At 47.3% G+C, this 22,102-nt stretch overlaps 1 protein-coding gene across 1 annotated transcript; it reads left to right on the top strand.

Moving 5' to 3' along the window:
- Positions 1-7,360: 7,360 nt before the first annotated feature.
- Positions 7,361-11,585, top strand: LOC134485054 (sperm motility kinase Y-like). The gene is made up of 2 exons (XM_063280864.1): positions 7,361-8,895; positions 9,961-11,585. The coding sequence occupies exon 2, from the start codon at positions 10,187-10,189 to the stop codon at positions 10,892-10,894; it is 708 nt and encodes a 235-aa protein (XP_063136934.1). The 5' UTR covers positions 7,361-8,895; positions 9,961-10,186; the 3' UTR covers positions 10,895-11,585.
- Positions 11,586-22,102: the final 10,517 nt, after the last annotated feature.

The following is a 22,102-nucleotide window of genomic DNA, read 5'->3' on the forward strand; positions in this document are numbered from 1 at the left end:
CCCTCCCCCACCTCATATCAGGAGCCACCCAGAGACCTTCATAGGAGTGTGGGTCATGTTAATCGGAATGCACAGCTGGAGATTAAATTCTGGGTAAGGTCTCCATACAGCCCTGGTGGCTCCCAAACCCTGCCTACCTAAGTTTTCCCAATTGGGTCCTCAGGGTCGTGGAGAATCTTCTACAGGCTGCCATGAAGATACAGCCAGTTTCTTGGTAACATTGTGTTTAGCAGAGGTTCTCTGCTTCAGGCACAGAACCTTCCAGTGAGAGGGTTTGCTGAGTAGCACACCAGGACCAGAAGAGTGGAGAGCCATCAAGTGGTAGACATGAAGTACTGCAGGAGTTTATTTCCTGATTTCTTCACATCTACCTTTCTCTAAAGGCTTTTTGTCAGACACATAGGGACCTAAGAAACTTGAGTTTGCACCCCCATAGGGAACCCAGGACACTAAACCAGCAGCCCTGTTAAACGTCGGCAGAGGACAGTCTGGGCTCTGTGTTTATAGAATGGCTCTAGACTGGTATGAAGACTGATTGACCAGCCAGTCAAGGAGAGTTAGGGACAGTTAGAGACTTGGAGGAGAGCATGAGCGGCACACACAGCAGACTCCAGGCCAACAGTGGAACCAGTTCATTTAATAGAGACACATATGCCCTCCCAAAAGGCTGTCAGCTTTAGGCACTGCACTGAAGACCTGACCCAATAACATGCCCAATTTACACATCACCCACCTGTGGCTTGTGTAGGGTCCTCAGGGTATATCCTAAAGTCCATCATGGCTGAAAGGCAGAAGTTTGCACATCATTGCAATGTGGAGGCTACTCTCAGCTGATGGGACACACACAGTGTGTGAAAAAGTTTGCTTAAGTGAAAGTTGGCCGTCCTTGAACTCTCTGGTCTTCCAGGGTAGTGTGTGTTGACCACATGCAGAGCCATTCCTAAAGACATAAGTGCCAAAATTCAACAATAGGGAGAGAATCCTGTGCCAGATGGAATCCCTCAGGCCAGTGCGGATTCAGAGACATCCTATGCCATGGCATGGAGGCTCCCAAGGACTTCTAGGATCAATGTGAGCCACACAAGTGACCACAGTCCATCCTGGGAGAACATAAATTATCTGGAATTATCAGGGACCCTAAGGTAGGTTCGTCAGGATATGGAGCTGATGCATGGTGGGATGCTTGGATGATACAGCCTAAGGCAACGTAGAGGAAAGTGTGTTATGAGAGCTAAGACAGAGCAACCACACAGTCTGAGAACAGTTTGCTTAAGTGAAATTTGGCCATCCTTGAACTCTCTGTTCTTCCAGGGTAGCATGGCCTATCGTGCCCAGGACAGAGCGAGTATGCCAGCATTACAATGGTCTGTAATAGAGATGGAGAAGGTGTCAGGATGGGACTTGGGCAGTGGATGGAGCTCTATGACTGCAAAGCCTGCCTAGGCTCCAAGGACCCAGAGCTGGCTGCTGCAGGAAGTCCTAGATCACAACTCTGCAGTTCCTCTTCCCAGGTCTTGCTTTTAACTACTGTACCCAACACAAAGCCTCCCTTGCAGGCTTACCAGAGCAAGAAAATGAAATGGCCACCTCCTGTAACAAGAAAGACTTCTAGAAGAGGAAGGAGACATCAATACATTCACAAAACCTTCAACTCAAAATCTGTCTGGCCAATAAGTGTGCAGGGATAAAGGTAAAGCAGATATTGAGCGACCAACCAATCAATGACTGACACAAAGTGAGATCTGTCTCATGTGACAGACACAACCTCTGACGCTATTTATGATATTTTTACTGATTTACTTGCAGACAGAAAAGTAGCACACCTGTCTCCAGAGGCTTCACTCAGCAGCTGAAAGCCACAGCCAATCCTCAGATGGAGCTCCGGAAGTCTTGTGGAAGAGTGGGGGAGAGTGCCAAGTAAACTGGTTGGGTTAAAACACTACAAGAAGCCCCCTACCGTCAGATACTTTAGACCATGGAGTATGCTAGAGCCTGTGCAACCAACCCCAGTGCCGGGTTAGCTATCTGCCGTTGGTCTCCATGTGGGTCATCTGACAAGTAGATCCAGGACTGTCTCAGTCTGTGTTGCCTGCCATTGGATCTGTTCCCCATACCCGGACTGCCTGATTGTAAATCTGTGGGGCAGAATGTGCTCGGTCCACCTGGGACTAGATGTCCCAGGGTGGTGTGGTACCCAAGGGACTCTCCCCTTGTCCAAAGAGAAGGGAAAGCATTATGGTAGAAAGGATTTGTAAGGTGGGACTGGGAAGGGAAGAGGGATAGTGACTGGGATCAGGATGTAACCTGAATAAAGAAGAAATTATTGGAACTAAAAAAGTTAGCCTGGAAAATGGAAAGATTGATAAGTGGCTAAGAGCACTGAATGCTCTTCCAGAAGTCCTGAGTTCAAATCCCAGCAAACACATGGAGGCTCACAAATGTCTCTAATGACATCTGATGCCCTCTCTGGTCTTTCTAAATACAGCTACCCTGTACGTATGTATAACGAATGAATGAATGAATGAATGAATGAATGAATGAATGAATAAATAAATAAATAAATAAATTTTACCTAGTCTTAGTTATCAGGCAATGAATAAAATGTTGAGAAAATGTTCAAACCCATGTCATGGATTGCCTGGATCTTTTAGATCTGCAGGAAACATCTCAAGGAAGAACAAGAGAGGGTGGAGAAGAATGGGGAAGGGTTTGATCCCTGAAGTTCCTCAGTGTCCACTAGCACAGCACTTGTCTTTGGGAGGTGACATCTTTCACTCTTCCAGACTGTCTCACCAATCAGAATTACAGGCTCTTGGATTAACCTGTAAAAGAGGACAGTTGCTCTTGGGCCAATATGGAGGTTCCTGACCTCTCAGTAAGCTCACTGCTGAATTTTGAGGTCTCTGGATGGTGAGCAAAATGAAGACACACAAAGTAGCCTCAGGTTGAGTCAGCCAGGCCCAGAGGGCTCAGTGGTGTCTCTCAGATTCCCAGGCCCTCCCTGAGATTGAACACTCTACACAGTGTAAGAGGATTAGGGGATAACCAGGAAATGCAGTTGCTCAGGTGGCTGACTCTGTAGGAGGGAAATAAATCACAGTGGGAAGCTTCAGGACAGTCAGGTGACCTGAGCCCTCGACAGAGTCTAAGTCCAGACTCACAGGCATTCATCTGTCCACAAGTCTCCTAAACACAGGCCTTGTCTGACCTGCAGTCCGGAGTATTTTATCGTACAGTGTCCCTTAGAGAGAGGACATACATTCCAGTTAGGCCTCTTCTGTGTCACACTGAGACTGGGTTTGTGGTACAGCCGATGCAGATGGGGACTGGACACAAGTGGCAGTCTATCACAGATCATGCAATCAATCAATCAATCAATCAATCAATCAATCAATCAATCAATACACACTTATCTCACTGCCTGCAATCCTCATTGTCACCACAAGGGAGCGCTGCTTTGACCTTCTCAGAAAGAAAAGCTGACTTCCCTCAGGGAAATGGATGGATGGATGGATGGATGGATTGATGGATGGATGGATGGATGGATGGATAGACAGAGAAGTGATTTGTCTTAATCAGTTTCTTCCACTCCTACTTTTCTGAGCTAAACACCTTGGACATGGCTGCTGCAATTGTTTGTTCTACATTTCTGCTTTCTTTGGCTGTTCATTGAAGGGAGCCCCCTTAGAATCTGCTCATCTCAATAAAGGCCCATCTGTGGAATGTATAGCTTCTCAGTTAGGAGCTGAGGCATTCTTGGAAGGACTTCCCAAAATCCCCTCTGGGGCAGTTGCCAGTGTTCTCTACTTCAGACAGCAGCTGCATGAAGAAAACACACACCTATCTGAACATTCCAGCTTGGGTGCACGTCACAGTGCACCTGCCCAGGGTCCCTGTCAGTTGCACATGCCACAGGGCCACTACTACAAGATCCCTTCCCCAGGACTCCTGCCCCATTGCATCTCCCCCAGGATCCCTGCTCTGTTGTAACTGAACCAGGGTCCCTGCCCTGTTGTTCCTGGCTCAGGGTTCCTACTCAGTTTTACCTGCCCCAATGACCCTGTCCCACTGTACCAGCCTCAGGGATCCTGTCCCATTGTGCCCACCATGCTGCACTTTCCTGAGAGTACCTACTAACTGTCCCGAGGTGGCATTTTTCAAAATCTAATTCAAAGATCTTGCCAGTCAGAACCCATTGTCTTTGGTAAAACCAAGTAGATATTTGCAGGGCTTCCTCACCTACACTTAATCAATCCCTTCTCTCAGTTGTCTATGTGGAAGCAAAGAAACTAGCAGCAGAACATGGATTATTCATCCAGGATATCAGCACCCCTAGAATTCTCATGAGATGGGCTGCTGTGACTGTGACACAGGGGTGGCAGGCAGGCTTTGACACTGAACAAGCCCAGAGTGCTGACCCTGTTCACATGTGTGCCAGCATCTTAGCCTACCTCTAGATGTCCTAAACTCTGAGAGGAGGAAGGAGATCTTCCTACATAGAAGCTGTTCTCTGAATCTCTGCTGGCCAAGGTCAAGCCAGAGTGTTTGAACATGCCAGTTCCAGCCCCTGAGGGTTCTCTGCCTGCTGGTGTTTTGTTGTGCTTTACATATGGCACTGTGAAGATGTGGTCCATACTAGGAATATCTTTGTAGACAACTGCCCTGGGTTCCCATGCTAAAATTCAATTAGGGACTGACAGGGACCTAAATAACAACAAGACAGTGCCAAGACCACGAGTTCCAAAATCAAGAGCAAATGGGGCCTTGATGCTATCCTGTGCTGATCTGACAGGAGTCAGCACACACAGTTCTCCTGCACATCCAATGCCCCTTGGAAAAATCCTCTGTCAAGGGCAGGTGATGCCTCATGAGAATGAACTGTCAGCATAGGACAAGACACTTGGGACTACTGTCCTGAACTCACCAGTCTCAGATGAATGGGCTTTGAAAAGTTTTGAGAACACAGGATAGGGGTGTGTAAGCAAGTGCAGGTAATCCTTGGGAAACACATAGTTCCTGAGGAGGTTCTGAGAGCTGTTGGATCCACTCCTGGAAAAGGCAGCATTGTGTTCAAGGGGGTAAGAAAGCATGAGCCTGCTGATGTTTTCACATTATTGCATGGGAACAGTAACAATGCCCTTAGGAGCAGGATGTCCTAGCACTCTTAGATCAAGAACACAGCCTAGAGCCTATTAGGCCCATATCCCAAGAGAATACCGGTCATGTGTGAAGCTTCTATAGCCAGGAAGCTGGAGCAGGGAACATTGACATTGTCTCAGTTAGGGGTTTACTGCTGAGAACAGACACAACATGACCAATGCAGCTCTTATGAGGACAACATTAATGGACACAGGATTGCAGGTTCAGAGACTCAGTCCAGTATCATCAAGCTGGGAGCATGGCAGCATCCAGGCAGTCATGGTGCCAGAGTAAGTGAGAGGTCTACATATTCATCTGAAGGCTGCTTGGGGAAGATTGGCTGGCATGTGGATAGGAAAAGGGTTTTAAAGCCCATGCCCACAGTGACACACCTACTTTAACAAGACCACTCCTCCTAATATTGCCACTCCCTGAGCTAAGCATATACAAACCATCATAGACATATTGCAGGAGGGTGGTACTGTTCTATCAGAGAGAAGCCTCTGCTCCCGTTAATATACTGAGGTCAACCCTGGATAGGGCCCAGAGCCCTCCACACATCAAGGGACTCAGGGAGGCATCCTATGAAAGAGCTTTTTCCTAGAAGGACACATGGGTGTTAAGGCCTCCCTTCCAGCCAGGCTGTAGGGAGTCACCAATGCTAAACTCTGTCTCTTTGCAGATGTGAAACAATAAAAATTCACCCTTCACAGTACAGTGAGTAGCAAAAATGGTGAAAGGTGTAAATAGAACCAATTAGTACCTGAGCATGAGGATTGGTTTTATATGAAATGTGGGTGGGTGCAGTGCAGTATCCTCCTGCATGTACCTACATGTTCAGTAACTACCCTGTTCGATGCTGCTTTACACAGAACCATCTGGAATCCATTCACTGAGGGACTCCAGCCCTGGACTGGAAGCTACAGGTGGGACTTTTGTATCCAGGTCTCCCAGCCCTGGGACAGGGATGCATGGATAAAGTGGAGAGAAGCAGACTGGAATGGTGCAGAGGTTATCCTGCCAACAACCCCAAGCCCCCAGCTGCATGACAATGTAGAATAGCGAGCAGTTTCCCAGACAGCCTCACTCCCCATAGACAGACTTCTTCCAGTCCCTCCTTATGCCAAGGGAAAGAAAATCAAAAAAAAGCAGTAGCACGGAAAGAAAAATTGCACTACTCCCAGGAGCCAAGGACAAGCCCCCTCCCATCCTCTGATCTGACCCCATAACCATCCACAGCCAAGTCCTGGGCTCATATCTAGAGGCACAGGGACCCAGGAAGATGAGCCCTTGAATCACAATCTGCTCCTCAAAAGCATCCTATGGGTGTCAGTCCTGAGTCCATGAATCGGAGGTGCTCTGCACAGCTATTCAGAGAAGCCTTCTCTTGATCTCTGTTAAAGATCTCTGTGTTGGATGTCAGAGGAGAGTGTCCACCCAGTATCAGTCCTGGGACTGTGGCCCTCTAACATGTTAGCCCATGTGAACCTCCCCACAGAGCGCCACCTCTGATTGTGCAACTCGTCCTTGATCGCCTTCTATAGGAAGATGTTTAGAGTCCCTTGCACGAGGCAGGGAAAATGGCACACAGCTGAGGGTGGTAGACAAAGCTGGGAACACATCAAATATTGAGTTGGTGTGAGGCTCCCTAAGCCAAGCTTGGGCCGGTCTCTGCCAGCGATCCCATAAGTCCCTTTGATTCTCCCCATGTACACAGCAAGAACCAATTGCCAGGCCTACCCTCTGCCCAGAGCAAAGGGAGATTGGGACTTGGATTCCAACCTTGGCCATTATTGTAATACCTGACCTTGTAACCCTTGCTCCCTTTGGGGCTCAACAGTCCCCCTCAAATGTAGACAGCAATGTCTAGATGGTGTTCACAGCTTTTCTTGCCTGAAACTGTGCTGTGTTTGATACTAAAAACCAGGAAGTAGGGACTTGAACTTTAGATCACTGACTCAGGCTAGGGAGGACTCCAGGACACCTGAGCTCAGCTGCAAAGGCAGAAGCTGAACCACAGTGAGCAGAGGTGGCACATTTTCCTGTTTCTTTCCTTTTCTGCTCTCAGGTCTTTCAATGAACTCCACAGATGAGGATCTTTCCTCCCAGGCTGAGTGTCTGCAGCCATGAGGGTCCTCTCCAGGGGATTCAAAACCCCAGAAGAGTCTTCAGAAGGAAAGCGCTACACACTGCTCTGCCCACAGCACTCTGAGAAACAGAGACCCTTTCTGGGCTTGGGCCAGTCAGTGCTCAATAGTTAGCTTCTGGCTGCACTGGCTGCTCACAAATAACACAGCTGCCTGGGTCCTGTGACCTGGCTCTCACAGACTGTGATTGAGAATTTATTTCAACTGTGTCAGCACAGCCACTCTGTTCCTTCTGGTCCCAAGTTGCACAGTGCTCCTTGTCCTCATACACGCCTGTTCCATCACTGGACCTTAATATTTAAAGTGAGCCCTACACTCAGGATGGACTTGGTTTTCTATACATCATGCCAACCTCTGTGTGAGAGGAAGTGTCTGCATGTGTATGCATACCCCCTTATGTGCCTAGTTGTCCATGCATACCACTACCCCATGTCCTGTCAGGGGCCATCCTCTGGACAGGTCCTCACGCCTGCATGTCAGACCACCTGTCTTCAAGCCCCAACCCCTCCCCACTGCACAGATGCTGAGCTTGTGGGCTTTGGGGATTCAAACTCAAGTCCTCACCCTTGGGAGGCAAGTGCTCTGCCTATCCCTGCAGCTTTGTCTCAGGTGTTTGATGATAACCTAGAGCCTTTCTGAGGATTTATGAGAACAGTGTCATCTTGATGGGTCAGTTTAGAAACACAGCTTTGTCCTTTTTCATTTTTTAAAATCTGTACCATCAGTTTGAGGCTAATCATTCAGAATTCAAAGAAAAATTGACACAGCGAGCATAGACATGAGGACTTTAAAGCAGGAGGCACAGCAAATATTCAAAACAGAGAACTGAGGAGAGGTAAACATCTTACAGGCTTTGATTTCTAAAAGCCTAAAGTCTCTCCATAGCCCACAGAAGCCAGAGCCTTGAAGCCCTTCCCAACCATGTCATGACAGGTCCTATTGTGACCTCATGATGAGCGACTTTGAGGAGGTCCAGCCAACAGATGTTAAGCTGTAGCCAGGCCTGGATTTCTTTGAGTGCTTTGAGAGGAGGTGTGGAGTGGAGCCCTCTGCGACTTGGTTGTATCTAGTGAGCTGTGTGTGTTTGTATCGGATTTTACTGTACTGTGTATATGTGTATGTGTCTATGTGTGTAGGATGATGTGTGTTGACAGATTTGCTTGTGTGTGACTGTGTGTACACTTTCGCCCATGTTTGTCAGTATATGTAGGAGTGTGTGAGTTTACAGGTTTGTTTGTGTGTATGTGTTTGTATGTGTGTACGTTTTCTTGTGTGTCCCTGTGTGTATGTTTGTGTGTGTCTGTGATGTGCGTTTTTATTGGTGTGCTTGTGTGTAAGTATGTGTGTACCTGTTCATATGTGATTGGGTTTTGTGTGAATCTGGGTGTTTGTAAGAGTTTGTCTGTGTCAGTATAAGTACACTTTTGTGTATTTCTGTGTGTGCTTCTCTGTGTGCCTGTGTGTGTGTGTGTGTGTGTGTGTGTGTGTGTGTGTGTGTGTGTGTACACACGTTCCCATCCCCTTTTGCCCCTTCTTGTATCTATATTACCTTCACCTCAGTGCAAGAGAGTGTAGAGGCCAGAATTCAGCCCGGGCTCCTGTTCCTAAGGTAGGTCATCAACCTCATTTTCAAGACAGGCTCTCTCACTGGCCTGCAGCTGCCCAAGTACCTGTGTTGGCTGACCAGTGGCTCCCAGGATTTTGATATGCCAACCCCATAATATCAGATTAAAGGCCTACGTAGACGGCTGCCTGCTCATTTATGGTTTGATTTTTTTTTCTGTGTTTATGAGATAGAATTAGGCCATATATTCTCAAGACCACTGGCTATTTCCTTATTGTGGTTTTGATCTTTCTTTCTTTCTTTCTTTCTTTCTTCCTTTCTTTCTTTATTATGGATTGCTGGTTTCATTTTTTGGTGGTGGTTTTTATGTTCTCACATGCTATATTATTGCTTTGATTATATACATTTGTGCAGTCGGATGATTCACTCTATCTCCATTTTCAATGTCCTGCGGTTTCATCCTTTTACATTATTCCTGTTTCTCTATGTATTGAGTACAAGCAATCATTGGCTTAGTCTTGATACAAATTTGCCCTTTGTGACACTTTGACTCTTCGGCCTTTGTTTAAGGTTTACTGTTCACTGATATTTAACTGCCTTATTCCTTGTGGTTGGTTAATTTTAATTTTCAGTATTTTGCTCTGGAGAGTTGTGGAGTTTTGTGGATCACTAGGTCCTGAAATTCAATGGAGTTTCCCTTAAGTGTTGGCTTTTTACATTTCTTTGTTTTGTCTTATACTAATTGTTTCTCCTCTCGTTTCTTTCATCTGACCTTTTTCTTCAAACTACATCCATTCACAGTATTGATCAGCTTTGGCTGCCCAATCCTATTCTAGTATGACGATTTTTATTTTCATCATTGCATTTAGTATGTGTGTGCTCTTGGCTTTCTCTTTTGGGGTTGGTTATTTGGGTGGCTTTTGCTTATGATTCTTCATATTTTCCCCCTTTTCATAATTTTATTCTATTTTTCTAGTCTAGTCTTTTCTTTGTTTTTATTTTTTTTCTTTTTGTTTCATTTGTTTCTTTTAGGTTCCACATGTGTAATTTTAGTTCCTGAATTGCTCCATCTTTTTCATTATTTGATTCCATTTTTTCTGTTATTTTTAGGTAGCATTAGTACTGATAAAATGCCTACAGAGATTGACAAGGAGTTACCCCCTCCTAGGCCCGATCCCAGTATCTCTCAGGAGGGAACCTTTCATTCCCAATATAATTACTGAAGACTATTGGAAAAGGAAGCCATGCCAAGGTCCTCCTGGCCCACCACCAGCTCACAGGAACCCCAGTGGCGGTCAAAGTTCTCCGAAAGAACAAGCAGTGGTTCCGGCCAGCCATGACAGAAGCAAACATAATGAGAAAGATCAACCACTCCAAAATTGTTTCTCTCTTACAAGTCATTGAAAACAAAACTAGAATATACCTCATAATGGAGCTGGTGGAAGGCCAACAACTCCACCAGTATATCAGAGAGTCAGGGCACATAGAGGAGGATGAGGCCCGGCAAATATTTGAACAGATATTGTCAGCAGTGAGCTACTGCCATGGAAAGGGGATTGTTCACCGAGACCTGAAAGTGGACAATATAATGATCGATAAAAACAAAAAGGTCAAAGTCATCGACTTTCAGCTTAGCACCGAAACACAACCTGGACATATGCTAAACCAGCACTGCGGTGCGTACTCTTTTGGTTCCCCGGAACTCTTCCTTGGACTTCTGTATGACGGGATGAAGAATGACATGTGGACAATAGGAGTGGTCTTGTATTATATGGTAGTGGGAAAGCTCCCATTTGATTCAGTGATCATCCAAGAATTACAAATACAAGTTGTTGCAGGGGTGTATCCTGCCCCCTGTGGGGTTTCAGAAGAACTGGAGAACCTCCTTAGTCAATTACTAACAGTAAATCCAATGTATAGACCAACATCCAGCGAGGTGTTGAAACACGCCTGGTTCAAAGAACACGGGAAGGGGTTCACAGGTCGTTGTGAAGAAGTGCTTCCCCTCAGGCCAGACCCTGAAATTTTGGGTGCAATGAAATGAATGGGATTTCAAGCCTCTGTAATAAAATACTCCCTAATAAAAAGAAAATATAATGAGGAAATGGCAACTTATTACTTCCTACAAGAGCAGGCCCTCCCGGGGTATGGCTGCACAGCCCAGGCACAGCAAGTGCGTCCCATTGCAGCCCCATTTCCTAGCCTTGATCCTGCAGGTGCTTTTAGATTACAAAGAAAGAGGAGTGGAAGCCTGCCGGTCCTTGGCACCTTGCAGGTGTCATTCTCCCACGGTCATGTATCTCAGTATGGCCAGAAGGCTCATCCAAAAGGAGGAAGAAGGTCAACTGTGCCTGGTCCTCTCAGGGTACTACCACTATCACAAATGTGCCATGAGTGTCCCATGCATTCAAACAACAAGCCCCTTCAGTGAGAAGAGTCACAACAAGGAAATAAAAGAAGATAATCTACTCTCCCACAGAGCCCCATTAGAGGATAAGCCCATCTCCAGCAGGGTCCGGCACAGAGGTTTTAAGGTGTGGACCATGAATATAGCAAATGCCCTGATTAATCTTTGTTGCTGCTTGCCAAGGAGAAAGAAACCTCGCCTGGGGCAGAACAGCATCTCACCCGAGAAATGAGCCACAGGGAGAGTCCAGAGTACAAGCAGCAGGCATAGCCCAGGTACCTTTGTGCTTTGTCCTTTCCAGTTTGCTCTATGCTCCTCCTTCCTCTTGTCTCTGGTTTCCATTTTCCCCACAATTCTTACCTTGTATCTTCTCTAAGTTCTTTATGATGTTTCCCCAACACCAAGCCTCCTGCTTCTTCTTGATTTCTCCTCTTCCCAGCAGGGACCCAATAGGATTGATGAGTTCCCCACTCTACAGAGTTGTCTTGTTGACCCATCCCTTCAGATGGACTCCATCCCCCCCTTAGGCCAATAGCTCCCACAGGGTGAGGACTAGAGGTTCATGGGATCTTGGACTCTTCCATGGGCTACTGGTCCTAGCACATGTGGTCATCAATTCCAAGTGCTGCAGAACAGAGTCTTATCTTTTCAAATGTGACGTCCCATTCCATTAAGCCTTAAAATTAATAACAAGGTTTGTCATTGAATAAGTATCAACAACCTAGTTTGTGGGTTATTGTTGATGGTCAGAATCCTGGATGCATGCATAGGTTTTTGCATACTGATTTTTTTTTGTTCCTAAGGCCTACTGATTGGTAACATTTCTAAATGATTTCTTTCAAAAATCTTAACTGAGAAGTAGAAGAGAAGAAGTAATAAAATAATAAGGCAATCAAAACTCCAAATGGTAATCTAAGTATTCTACCTCATATTTTTTTTTTGCTTAGAATAAATTCTTTTTTTCTTTCACAGTGCCATCTTGAAATTCTGTCATATCCTGTGTATAAACAGGTGGTGATTTCAGACACATGGCCAATGAAAAGACACCAGCAGAAGCTACAGCACCATCAGGAGTAACAGCAATAGCACCAGCAGCATTAGCAGTAGCAGAAGGAGGAAGAGGGGAAGAGGAGGAGGAGGAGGAGGAGGAGGAGGAGGAGGAGGAGGAGGAGGAGGAGGCAGAGCAGGAAGAGGAGGCAGAGCAGGAGGAGGAGGAGAAAAATCTGGAGGAGACGGAATAGGAAAAGTGGAATAGGAGGAGAAGAAGGAGGAGGAGAAGGAGGAGGAGGGGTAGGAGGAGGAGGAAGAGGAGGAGGACTTTGCTTCCCTTTCCTGGGATAATTGCTGAATGACTTCTTTTGGAGACAGATACTATGCTGAGCAATGTTTATGAAACAAATTATCAGAATATTAACCATTCATAGAAGACATGTCAATATTCCTGAAGAGGATCACCCCTGGAAGACAGAGTTAGATGGCAGTGCAAGCTGAGCGGAAAGTCCTTAATGAGGACGACTTTCTCAAAGCTGATGATGTAATAGTTCTGAAGGAGCATTTTGTGGGAGTCAGGGTCCCATCTACCTCTGTCTGGGCACACAGAGCTCCTGGCCTTGCATCCTGCCTGAGAGTTGACCTGGATTATTGGCTTCCCTGGTCCACACAGGGTCCTGGATTGCTTGGTTGCCCCTCATTCCTGGTCTACCCTGTGCCCCATGGTGTTTCCAGCTTCTATGGGCTGAATTTAATCAGTGATTCACTGGAGCTGGATCTGAACCCAAACTACAGGGAAGCCCTGGGCACTGAGGACAATAAGAGCAACAGACAACATCTCCTCCACTGCTTCTGACTCTGCTCCACAAGGCAAGGCAGCTCTCACACAGGAGGCATCCAGCCTAACTCCCAGCAGGGAGAGTGTGAGATGTCTGTGGATGAGCCCACATTACAGTACGATTCTGTGGGAAGACATCTGGTAGCTTCTGGTGCAGCTGCAGCAGTCAGGACACATGGAACTACAGTGGAGGTGAGCTATAGGACCAGGTAGCAAAGAGTCTGATCTGGCCAATGCTGATCTGAATCCCTGGGTGCTCAGGGCAACAATGAATGCCAGTCATGGGCATGCAATGTGTCACTAACACTGTGTGTGACCACATTCTGAAAGTCTTGTCCAGAAAAAAACAAGTGGTCTTGAGCACTGAGGTTCAGTCCTGACTCATGGGGTACAGGATAGCAGATTGACCTGAGTATGAAATCGCATGAATATGCCCTCTGGCTGCTCCCTGGGCTCAGGATAGATGGGCCCTGAGAAGACACCATTCATGGGTCCGCAGGAGTAGGGGAGAGCTTGGCATTCATGGGGCACTCCTAACCCTTACTTGAGCCACTCTGGGGAGGAGATGGCATCATTTGTGAGATGGGCTTATGTGGGACACTATGCTTCGATGCATGGCACAGACAGCTCCTGTCCTTGCTGACAGTTCAGACCCATAGCTGGCCTCATCTCAGACAGTCCCATGAGGAGTGGTGTTTGGTTCCTGCTTCACAGTTAGGGCAGGAAAACACCTAGGATACGATGGGCCACTGCAGTGAGTACGGGCCATGTGCCTGTCTTGTCCTTGCTTACTTGTTTTTTTCCTCCTCCTCCTCCTCCTCCCTCCTCCTCCTCCTCCCTCCTCCTCCTCCTCCTTCTTCCTCCTCTTCCTCCTCCTCCTCCTTCTCCTCTCCCTCCTCATCCTTATCCTCCTCCTCTTCCTCTTCTTCCTCCACCTAATTTCAGGAACCACCCAGAGACCTTCACAGGAGTGTAGTTCATGCTAATCAGAATGCAGGGCTGGAGATCAAATTCTGGGGAAGGTCTCCATCCAGCCCTGGTTGCTCCCCCACACACCCTGCCTACCTGAGATTTCCAAATTGTGTTCTCAGGGTCGTGGAGAATCCTCTACAGTTAGCCCTGCCGATACAGCCAGTTTCTTGGGAACACTGGGTTTAGCAGGAGTCCTCTCCATCAGGCTCAGAACCTTAGAGTGAGTGAGAGGGCTTGCTGAGTGGCACACTAGGACCAGAAAGGTGTAGAGCCCTCCAGTGGTAGTCATGAAGTACTGCAGGAGTTTATTTCCTGATTTCTTCACCTCTACCTTGTTCTAAAGCCTTTTCAGGGACCCGTAGGGACCTAAGAAACTTGACTTTGGACCCCCATAGCGCAACAGAGAGACTAAAGCAGCAGTCCTGTGAAACTTCTGCAGAGGACAGTGTGGGCTCTGTGTTGTAGAGTGGCTGTGGACTGGCATGAAGGCTGACTGACCAGCCAGTCACAGAGAGCTAGGGACAGTTAGATTCTTGGAGGAGGGAGCATGAGCAGCAGACACAGCAGAGTTGAGACCTTCAGAGGAGCCAGCTCATTTAATAGAGAAGCATATGCCCTCCCAAAAGCCTGTCCGCTAAAGACACTGCACTGAAGACCTGACCCAGTAACATGCCTCATTTACACATCACCTACCTGTGCCTTGTGTAGGGTCCTCAGGTTAGATCCTAAAGTCCATCATGACTTAAAAGCAGAAGTTTGCACATCACTGCAATGTGGAGGCTACTCCCAGCTGATGGGACCCAGGCAGTCTGTGGACAAGTTTGCTTAAGTGAAAGTTGGCCGTCCTTGAACTCTCGGGTCTTCCAGGGTAGTGTGTGTTGACCACACGCAGAGCCATTCCTAAAGACATAAGTGCCAAAATTCAACAATAGGGAGAGAATCCTGTACTGGATGGAATCACTCGGCTCTGTGTGGACACAAAGATATCCTATGCCATGGCATGGAGGCTCCCAGAACTTCTAGGATGAATGTGAGGCACACAAGAGCCCACAGTGCAGCCTGGGAGAACATTAAAGTATCTGGAATTATCAGGGACCCTAAGGTATGTTGGGCAGGATATGGAGCTGATGCATGCTGGGATGCTTGGAGGAGACAGCCTGAGGTAAAATAGAGGGCAGTGTGTCATGAAAGCTAAGACAGAGCAACCAACAATATGGCTTATCTGGCCCATGACAGATCGACTCTGCCAGAATTAGATGGTCTATGTAGACCTTCAGTCCTGGGATTGTAGGAGCATAGAAAGTGCCAAAAGTCACGGTGCAGACTACCTCCATGTTTTCTATCTCCCTGTAGGTTGAAGAGGCAGAGAACAACCGCAGAGGTGCCCAGTATGTCCTCAGCCTGGACAACAAGTGTCTGCTCAATCATACAGACAGCCCACGACTCTCTCACCCAGCGAAACTTGAGACTGCACACTGGTGGACCAGCTGGTTCCTCAAGAGGTTAGCTCTCTCAATGGTATGAAGTTCAGGTGCTACCTCTTCCTATACTGGCCTGGTGAAGACAGAACCCTGGAGGACATTGTGGTCTGGGCAAGAGATATACAGCAGCCCTTTCTGTGCCAGCCAGCCTTGAAGGTTGCTTGAGATCATTCCAGCATGACCAGTCTCCAGCCTTTTCCAAGCAAGTCAGTTGCTGGCCCTTACCACTTCTGCCCACCACATCAGTCGCCTTTCCCTGCCCACTTGTAGGAGATGGGACTAGCTCTGACTTAATCATAGGGCTTTGGATGGGCTCTATTTTTCCTGTTTCTGGTTGTAAGCTACTAGGAGTCTCAGGAGCATAAGTGTATGAGAGAAACAAGTGTCTTGTTAGCCCTGAAGCAGCCTGGACTCTGGTCTTATCTGCTAGAGAAGGTGTCATGAAGGGACATGGGCAGTAGAGGGAGGTCTATGACTGCAAAGCCTGCCTAGCCTCCAATAATCCAAACTAGGCTCTGCAGAATTTCCGAGATCACAGCTATGCAGTTACCCTTCTCATGTCCTGGTTTTAACTACTGCACCCAACACAAAGCCTCCCTTGCAGTATGTCTCAGATCCATTTGAGACTCTGCAAACCAGACATCTTTGTACGGAATGGAAAAGAACCCTTACTGCACATCTCAGGTTGTGGAGGCTGGTCCATCCTGTCTGACAGTGTTTCTGAGTCACTGGTATAGGGCTGTTTGGGGTCTCCTCTCCTCACCTTAGCCAAGGAGGTCCAGGGTCATCAAGCAGGTACAGTCCATGGGCTCTGATATGGTTCATGGTATGTTATCTACTCATGGAGCCCTCAAGATTTCTTTACTGCCCAGGGTCCAAAGAAGTATTTGATGTCCCTTTACTTGGATGAGAGGAGACTTGAATGTCACTGCTGCTCACAGGTTCTTGGTAGTTGAGCCCAATGGTGGATGCATTTTTGTGAGTCATATCTGCACCTCCTCCTAACATCTGTTAGAGTAGATGAAGTCTGTCTGTCTGGGTGGGGCAATACCTCCTCATCTAGGCCTTCTTGTGTGCATCTTGACCTGGGCCAGAACATGTGGAGTTGGGACAACCATTCTGGATGTCATCTGATGCAATGCCTCACACAGAGGTGCTGGCAGAACTGAGGGTTCTATTCCCTGGACATTGTGACACGAAACAGACTGGGAACAGTGGGAAGAGGAGGGTCCACAACACTAGCTCAGACTCCAATCTCTAAAGATCAGATTTCATCTTTCGTACAAAATCTGGTGAACTAGCCCTGTACAAGACTCATATTACCTTTCATTAGAAAACCTTTGGGAACAAAAACCCTAGTGTAAAGTGGGGTCTGTGCCAGCTGAGGGTGCCTGGCATCGGTCAGGTCTGGTGTCAGGATAGGCCCATCCACAGACATACACAGGCACACACACACACACATACACACACACACACATCATTTCATGCAAGCCTACACAGCCCCCCCCCAATCACCTGCTATCTTGGGATGTGTCCAGGCTGCCTCAACTTAGCTTCTTCCCACCACATATGTCCCTAAATTGTGTGAACCAGGGGTGGTCACTCCCCTTGCTGGGTTCCCTATTCCTCAAGTTCAGGTGAGGTCACTCTGCTCCTCCTGATCATTTCCTGGTCTAGAGCTTGTCACCTGACCCTGTGGTTCACAAGTGCTCCCAAGGAAGAAATAATCCATGTCTCCAAGTTTACGTGGTTGCCCATACTGCTCATTCCTGGCAGGAGTCATGTGTGGATGGGTACTTGACAGGGTCTTGGTCCTTAGTTTGTCACTGTCTCCATGAACACAGCATTCCTGTGAGACCAAAGCACTCCAGACACAGCTTGGGGTATGCTGAGTGGCATGGTAGAGTATGCCCCTGAAGAGCAGGCAGGCCCAGCATGGCCACAGTACAGCCTTGGATGTGCCTGTCTGCCTTTCCCACCAGAGCATGACCTGCTGTAACAGGTGCTTGTGATTATCTTGGGGAACACAGCAGTGAGAACCCTGCTGGGGTTTCTGGTCTCCAGGGAGCAGGCAGGGGCCTTGTGCTCACTTGTCCCTCACTAGTCCCCTTGGCCCAGGGATTGTGGTTTTCAGGACTCCCAGAAGCATCAGAGGCCAGCACAAGTCATCCTTAGTGTGTGCAGCAGCTACAGGTGCATGCAGGTCAGGACCTGTGCCCTGTGTCTTCAGAGACAAGAAGGAGCCAAGAGCATTGGCTGACCCTGTGAAGCCACTTGGGTCTCAAAAAGATTCTATTTATGTCCTTCCTCTGGGCCTGTGGAGACATTGTAGGGAACTATACCAATTTCCTTGGATGCCAGGCTGTGCAGAATTGCAGATTGTGGTCACAATCCATAGGGAATGGACAGGACAATTACAGGCCACGCTCTGCCATGCCTCTGCCTAAAAGTGTGCAATGGGGTCAGGGTATGGGCATAAGGAGGAGCACATGCAGATTCGAGTCTCCTTCCAATATTCATCTGTGGGCTGGGTAAAGAAAGCCAGCACAAAATCACAGTAACTTTATATGATTGTCTTTTAAAAGAAACATCAAAGATAACAGGTCTAAATCATGAAAATCGCATCTGTGTGTGCATAGACAGCTGTTTGCATGGAGAGTGTGTACCCACACTCCAAGCATAGACTACAGGCATGGGGAGTGTCTGTCTACACTTGGAGCAGAGCATACATGCTATCAAACACACAATAAAGGCCATCATGCCCAGGCCTTGGGTCTATAAGCCACTGAAAGCCTCTCACTCCTCAGTGGGGTCTGATGTCCAATACCTTAGAGACATCTGCAGACTGTGCTGCCAGAACATGAAGAGCCATGAGAGTCTCCCACAGGAACTCTGTAGTCTTGCTGGAAATGCAAGAGGAAAGCCCAGCCTCTAGGCCAACGTGTAGCATAGTTCATACAAGTATCACTGACACACAAACATGTTGAAGACAACATGGCAGGGCCTGACAGAGCTGTAACTTGGCCAAAGGTGGAGTGGCTGGGACAAATGAACAATCATGGCTGTGGTAGCTCCCTAAAGCCTGGATTTCTGCCCCCTCTATTATGGCGTCTCTGAAGAAGACAAACGGATGGACTCCTAGAGCCTCCTGTTGATTAGCTTGCTGTTCAGATGTGGGATGTGGTCACAGTGCTCTGACAAGGCCACAAGAACATCCATGGGAGTGGAAACTAGCCTAGGTGTGTCTTACTGTGCCCAGGGAACTGCACTCTGGCTTATGGTGTGGAGGCCCAGGGTGCAATGGGGTCAAGGTGTGGCATAAGGAGGAGCCCACGCAGCATAGCATGTGAGTCCTTGAGCTCACTGCATTTAGGTCCTGGGGTGAGTCTCATGTGGTCAAACTCTGCATGACTCAGGTGGCTGACATCTTACCTGCTGTGATTGACATCACCGGCTTTTACAATGTGGGTGTAGCCTTAAGAGCCATGTTATATACTTGTCAACTGGAAAACAGAACTTGTGTTTCACTTAGGATGGATGTGTGTCCTTCCAAAGTGTGAGTGTACCATACTTTTGTTTTCTTCCCTCCCTCTCCACTTCCAAAGTCTGGAAGGCCTCCTTGATGTGGGCTCTAGACAGCCAACGCTCACTGCAATGATCACTTGGGTTTGCCATGAATGAACTTCTGTACTGGGAACTGACCTGGCACAGGGCTAGGCTTCCCTTCCTTGCTGACCGAGCAGAAACCTGTGACAATCAAGTGACACCTGAAAGAGTTCCTGTGCACCAAGTTGGGGTACCGTTCTCTGAGTTGCATGCCTCTGTGGATGAGTCCCACAAACGCCAAGGCACTGATGACAGGCCTGGAAAAGGACAGCATAAGTCACAGGAGACCCCAGGTTGATCTGGCAAGGGATAAGCACTCTTTGCTATGATTAACCTTATCTTGCTCATGGACAGACAATTCTCATGTGAACCAAGTGTGCTAAGTTTACGAAAATGGGCTGGGGTTGGAGAGCAGGCTCAGTGGTTCAGAGCCTGGCTGCACTTTCAAAGGTCCTGAGTTTGATTCCAGTCACCATATTATGGATACTAACTAACTATAATCAGATCTGATGCCCTCTTTGGACACACAGATGTACATGCAGATAGACCACTCAAATAATTGAATCTTAAAAGAAAGGAACAAAGGAATGAAAGAAGGAAGAAAAGAAAGTTAAAGAATGAAAGAAAGAAAAGAATGAAAGAAAGGAAGGAAAGTATGAAAGAACGAACGAAAGAAAGAACGAAAAATCAAGAAAGGCAGAGAGAGAGAAAGAGAGAGAGAGAGAGAGAGACAGAGAGAGAGAGAAAGGAAGGAAGAACGAATGAAAGAGAGAGATAGAAAGGAGAAGAAAAGAAAGGAGGAAGCAAGCAAGCTGGTCAGCTGTAGAGAAATGGGCCTGTAATACCAGACAATCAAGACACACAGTAGTAAGGGGGATCAGAAGTTCAAGGCTAGCCTGGTCTACAGCATGAGTTCAAGGTCACCATGGACAACTTAGTCACACCCTTTTTCTAAAGGTGAGGAGGGCTAAGGCTACTAACTCAGTGGTAGAGCACTCGTGGGGAAAGCAGACTGCTGTCCATTGATACCTCTCCTTCCTTGCTCTGAAATACACAATGGTATTAGAAGAGTCAAAGGTTCTTGGCCTAGTATCCACTATTCTATTTGCTACATCGTTAAGGGTGCAGTTTTTGGTATTTTGGTCACGGATCAAATCTATGAAATAAAACTTAAGCAATACTCTTATTGCTGTCAGAGTGGCAGGTGGATGATAAATGCTTGCCCACCTGCATCAGTACAAAGATGGTTCCTTGGACTCCCTGCAAACACATCACTGCTAACTGTATGCCCTGTGTAGGCTTTTCCAGCACTGTACATAGCTTGAAAACCTTCCCTGCTATGGACCCTTGAGTGGGCATCCTGCCTTTTTCAGTCTCAGAATGGAGCACCTGGTCACCTCTAGGCTCACAGGTCAGGGACCTCTTCCATCCCATGGTGAACAAGACTGGCACGGCTGCACACACCTTGAAAAAAGAATATATTGGCAACCCTTAACAAAAAAGATGGTTCTTACTTTCCATTATGGCATTCTATAAAATACGGGTATTTCCTGGTACAATTGCACATGTCATTGATTGTGTGTGTGTGTGTGTGTATGTTTGTGGAGGTTGGAGGGGGATAATTCATTTCTCTAAGCCCCTTCCTCAATGTGAGGCGAAAAACATTGACTCTCATACAGACTTTTAATAATTACACAGTTATTTATATATTTTTAAGATTTGTTTATTTTTCCAACTTTTTTTAGCGCTCTCTCTCTCTCTCTCTCTCTCTCTCTCTCTGTGGGTTTGTGTGTGTAATTAGATATAATACTCAGGGTCAGTACATCCTACACTTGAGCTACCCTATAACTTTTTATGTTTTAAACAGCTTTATTATGATATCTTTGACATATAAAGCTGATATGTGCTAGAGGTGAGCATATTGATGTTCTTAAAGACATGTTCTTTCTCAGATACAGAACGCCCCTGGCTAAAATCCTTGCTGCTCCTGCAGATTAACCTTGTCATGCACTGAAGCAATGGGGCACATACTAAGCACACTCCCTGAGATGCCTCCTAGGTCGGTAGCACTGGCTCCATCCCAGGCAGAGCTGGAGTGGGCAGCTGTAAGGTTGAGGACCTGCATTTAGGACACTGGGCCCCAGGAGCACCTTACCTGCAGGTCATCCTTTGTACCTCTGAATGTCACTCCTGGGTTCTCACTGCCTTGCACTTAACCATAGACACCACTGTAGAACTGTCTAAGGCCAAAAGGGCAAAAACATTGTTGTTATAAATTTCTACTAAGTAAACGTCAAATGTTGAGCTTCTTGAACAGTATTCTGAAATGAACCTGGGAGAAACACAAGAAATATGGTCTTAAGTCTCTTCTGGAACTGCCACTCCAGCATATTCTTCCACAGGCAGTCACTCTCCTCTGCACTACCGTCCCCCTTGTTTTGCAGCTCATGGATCTCCTTGCTTAGCATATCCACAAGTTGCATTTGCTGTTGCTTCTCCAGCTTCTCCCTGGCATCTTGTTTCCATGGGTCTGGAGACAGACTCCCCAGAGGACAACTCCTCTTTACTGATAGTTATGAACTGCAGGTCCCTGTGCTCAATAGTGGGGGGCTGCTGCGGGGACTACAACACCAGAATGACTGTTTCTTGGGACCTCTGCAGTGTGGAAGGTTTTCCTGGTTTGGTCGGTGTGGTCAAAGAAGAGAAGGAAGCAGGTTCAGGGAATGAGAGTGCATCTGTCACCCATTCCTCTCCTGCTCCCTGTGCTTCCTCTCTGCTTCCTTGTCCAGGCAGGCCTTCTATATCTGAGACCACCGCTGCTGCTCCTCACTCTCTTTTGCTAGCCAGCAGCCACCTGAACAGACTGGGATGCTGGCTTGTTTGCAGAAGGTGGTGGGAGGGGCAAATCCACTAAAATGCCACCAAAATCTGGTGTAGTGGACCTGTGGTAGAGGAGGT

The sequence above is a fragment of the Rattus norvegicus genome, chromosome 1, assembly GCF_036323735.1.
Source record: "Rattus norvegicus strain BN/NHsdMcwi chromosome 1, GRCr8, whole genome shotgun sequence".
Classification (NCBI taxonomy): Eukaryota; Metazoa; Chordata; class Mammalia; order Rodentia; family Muridae; genus Rattus; species Rattus norvegicus.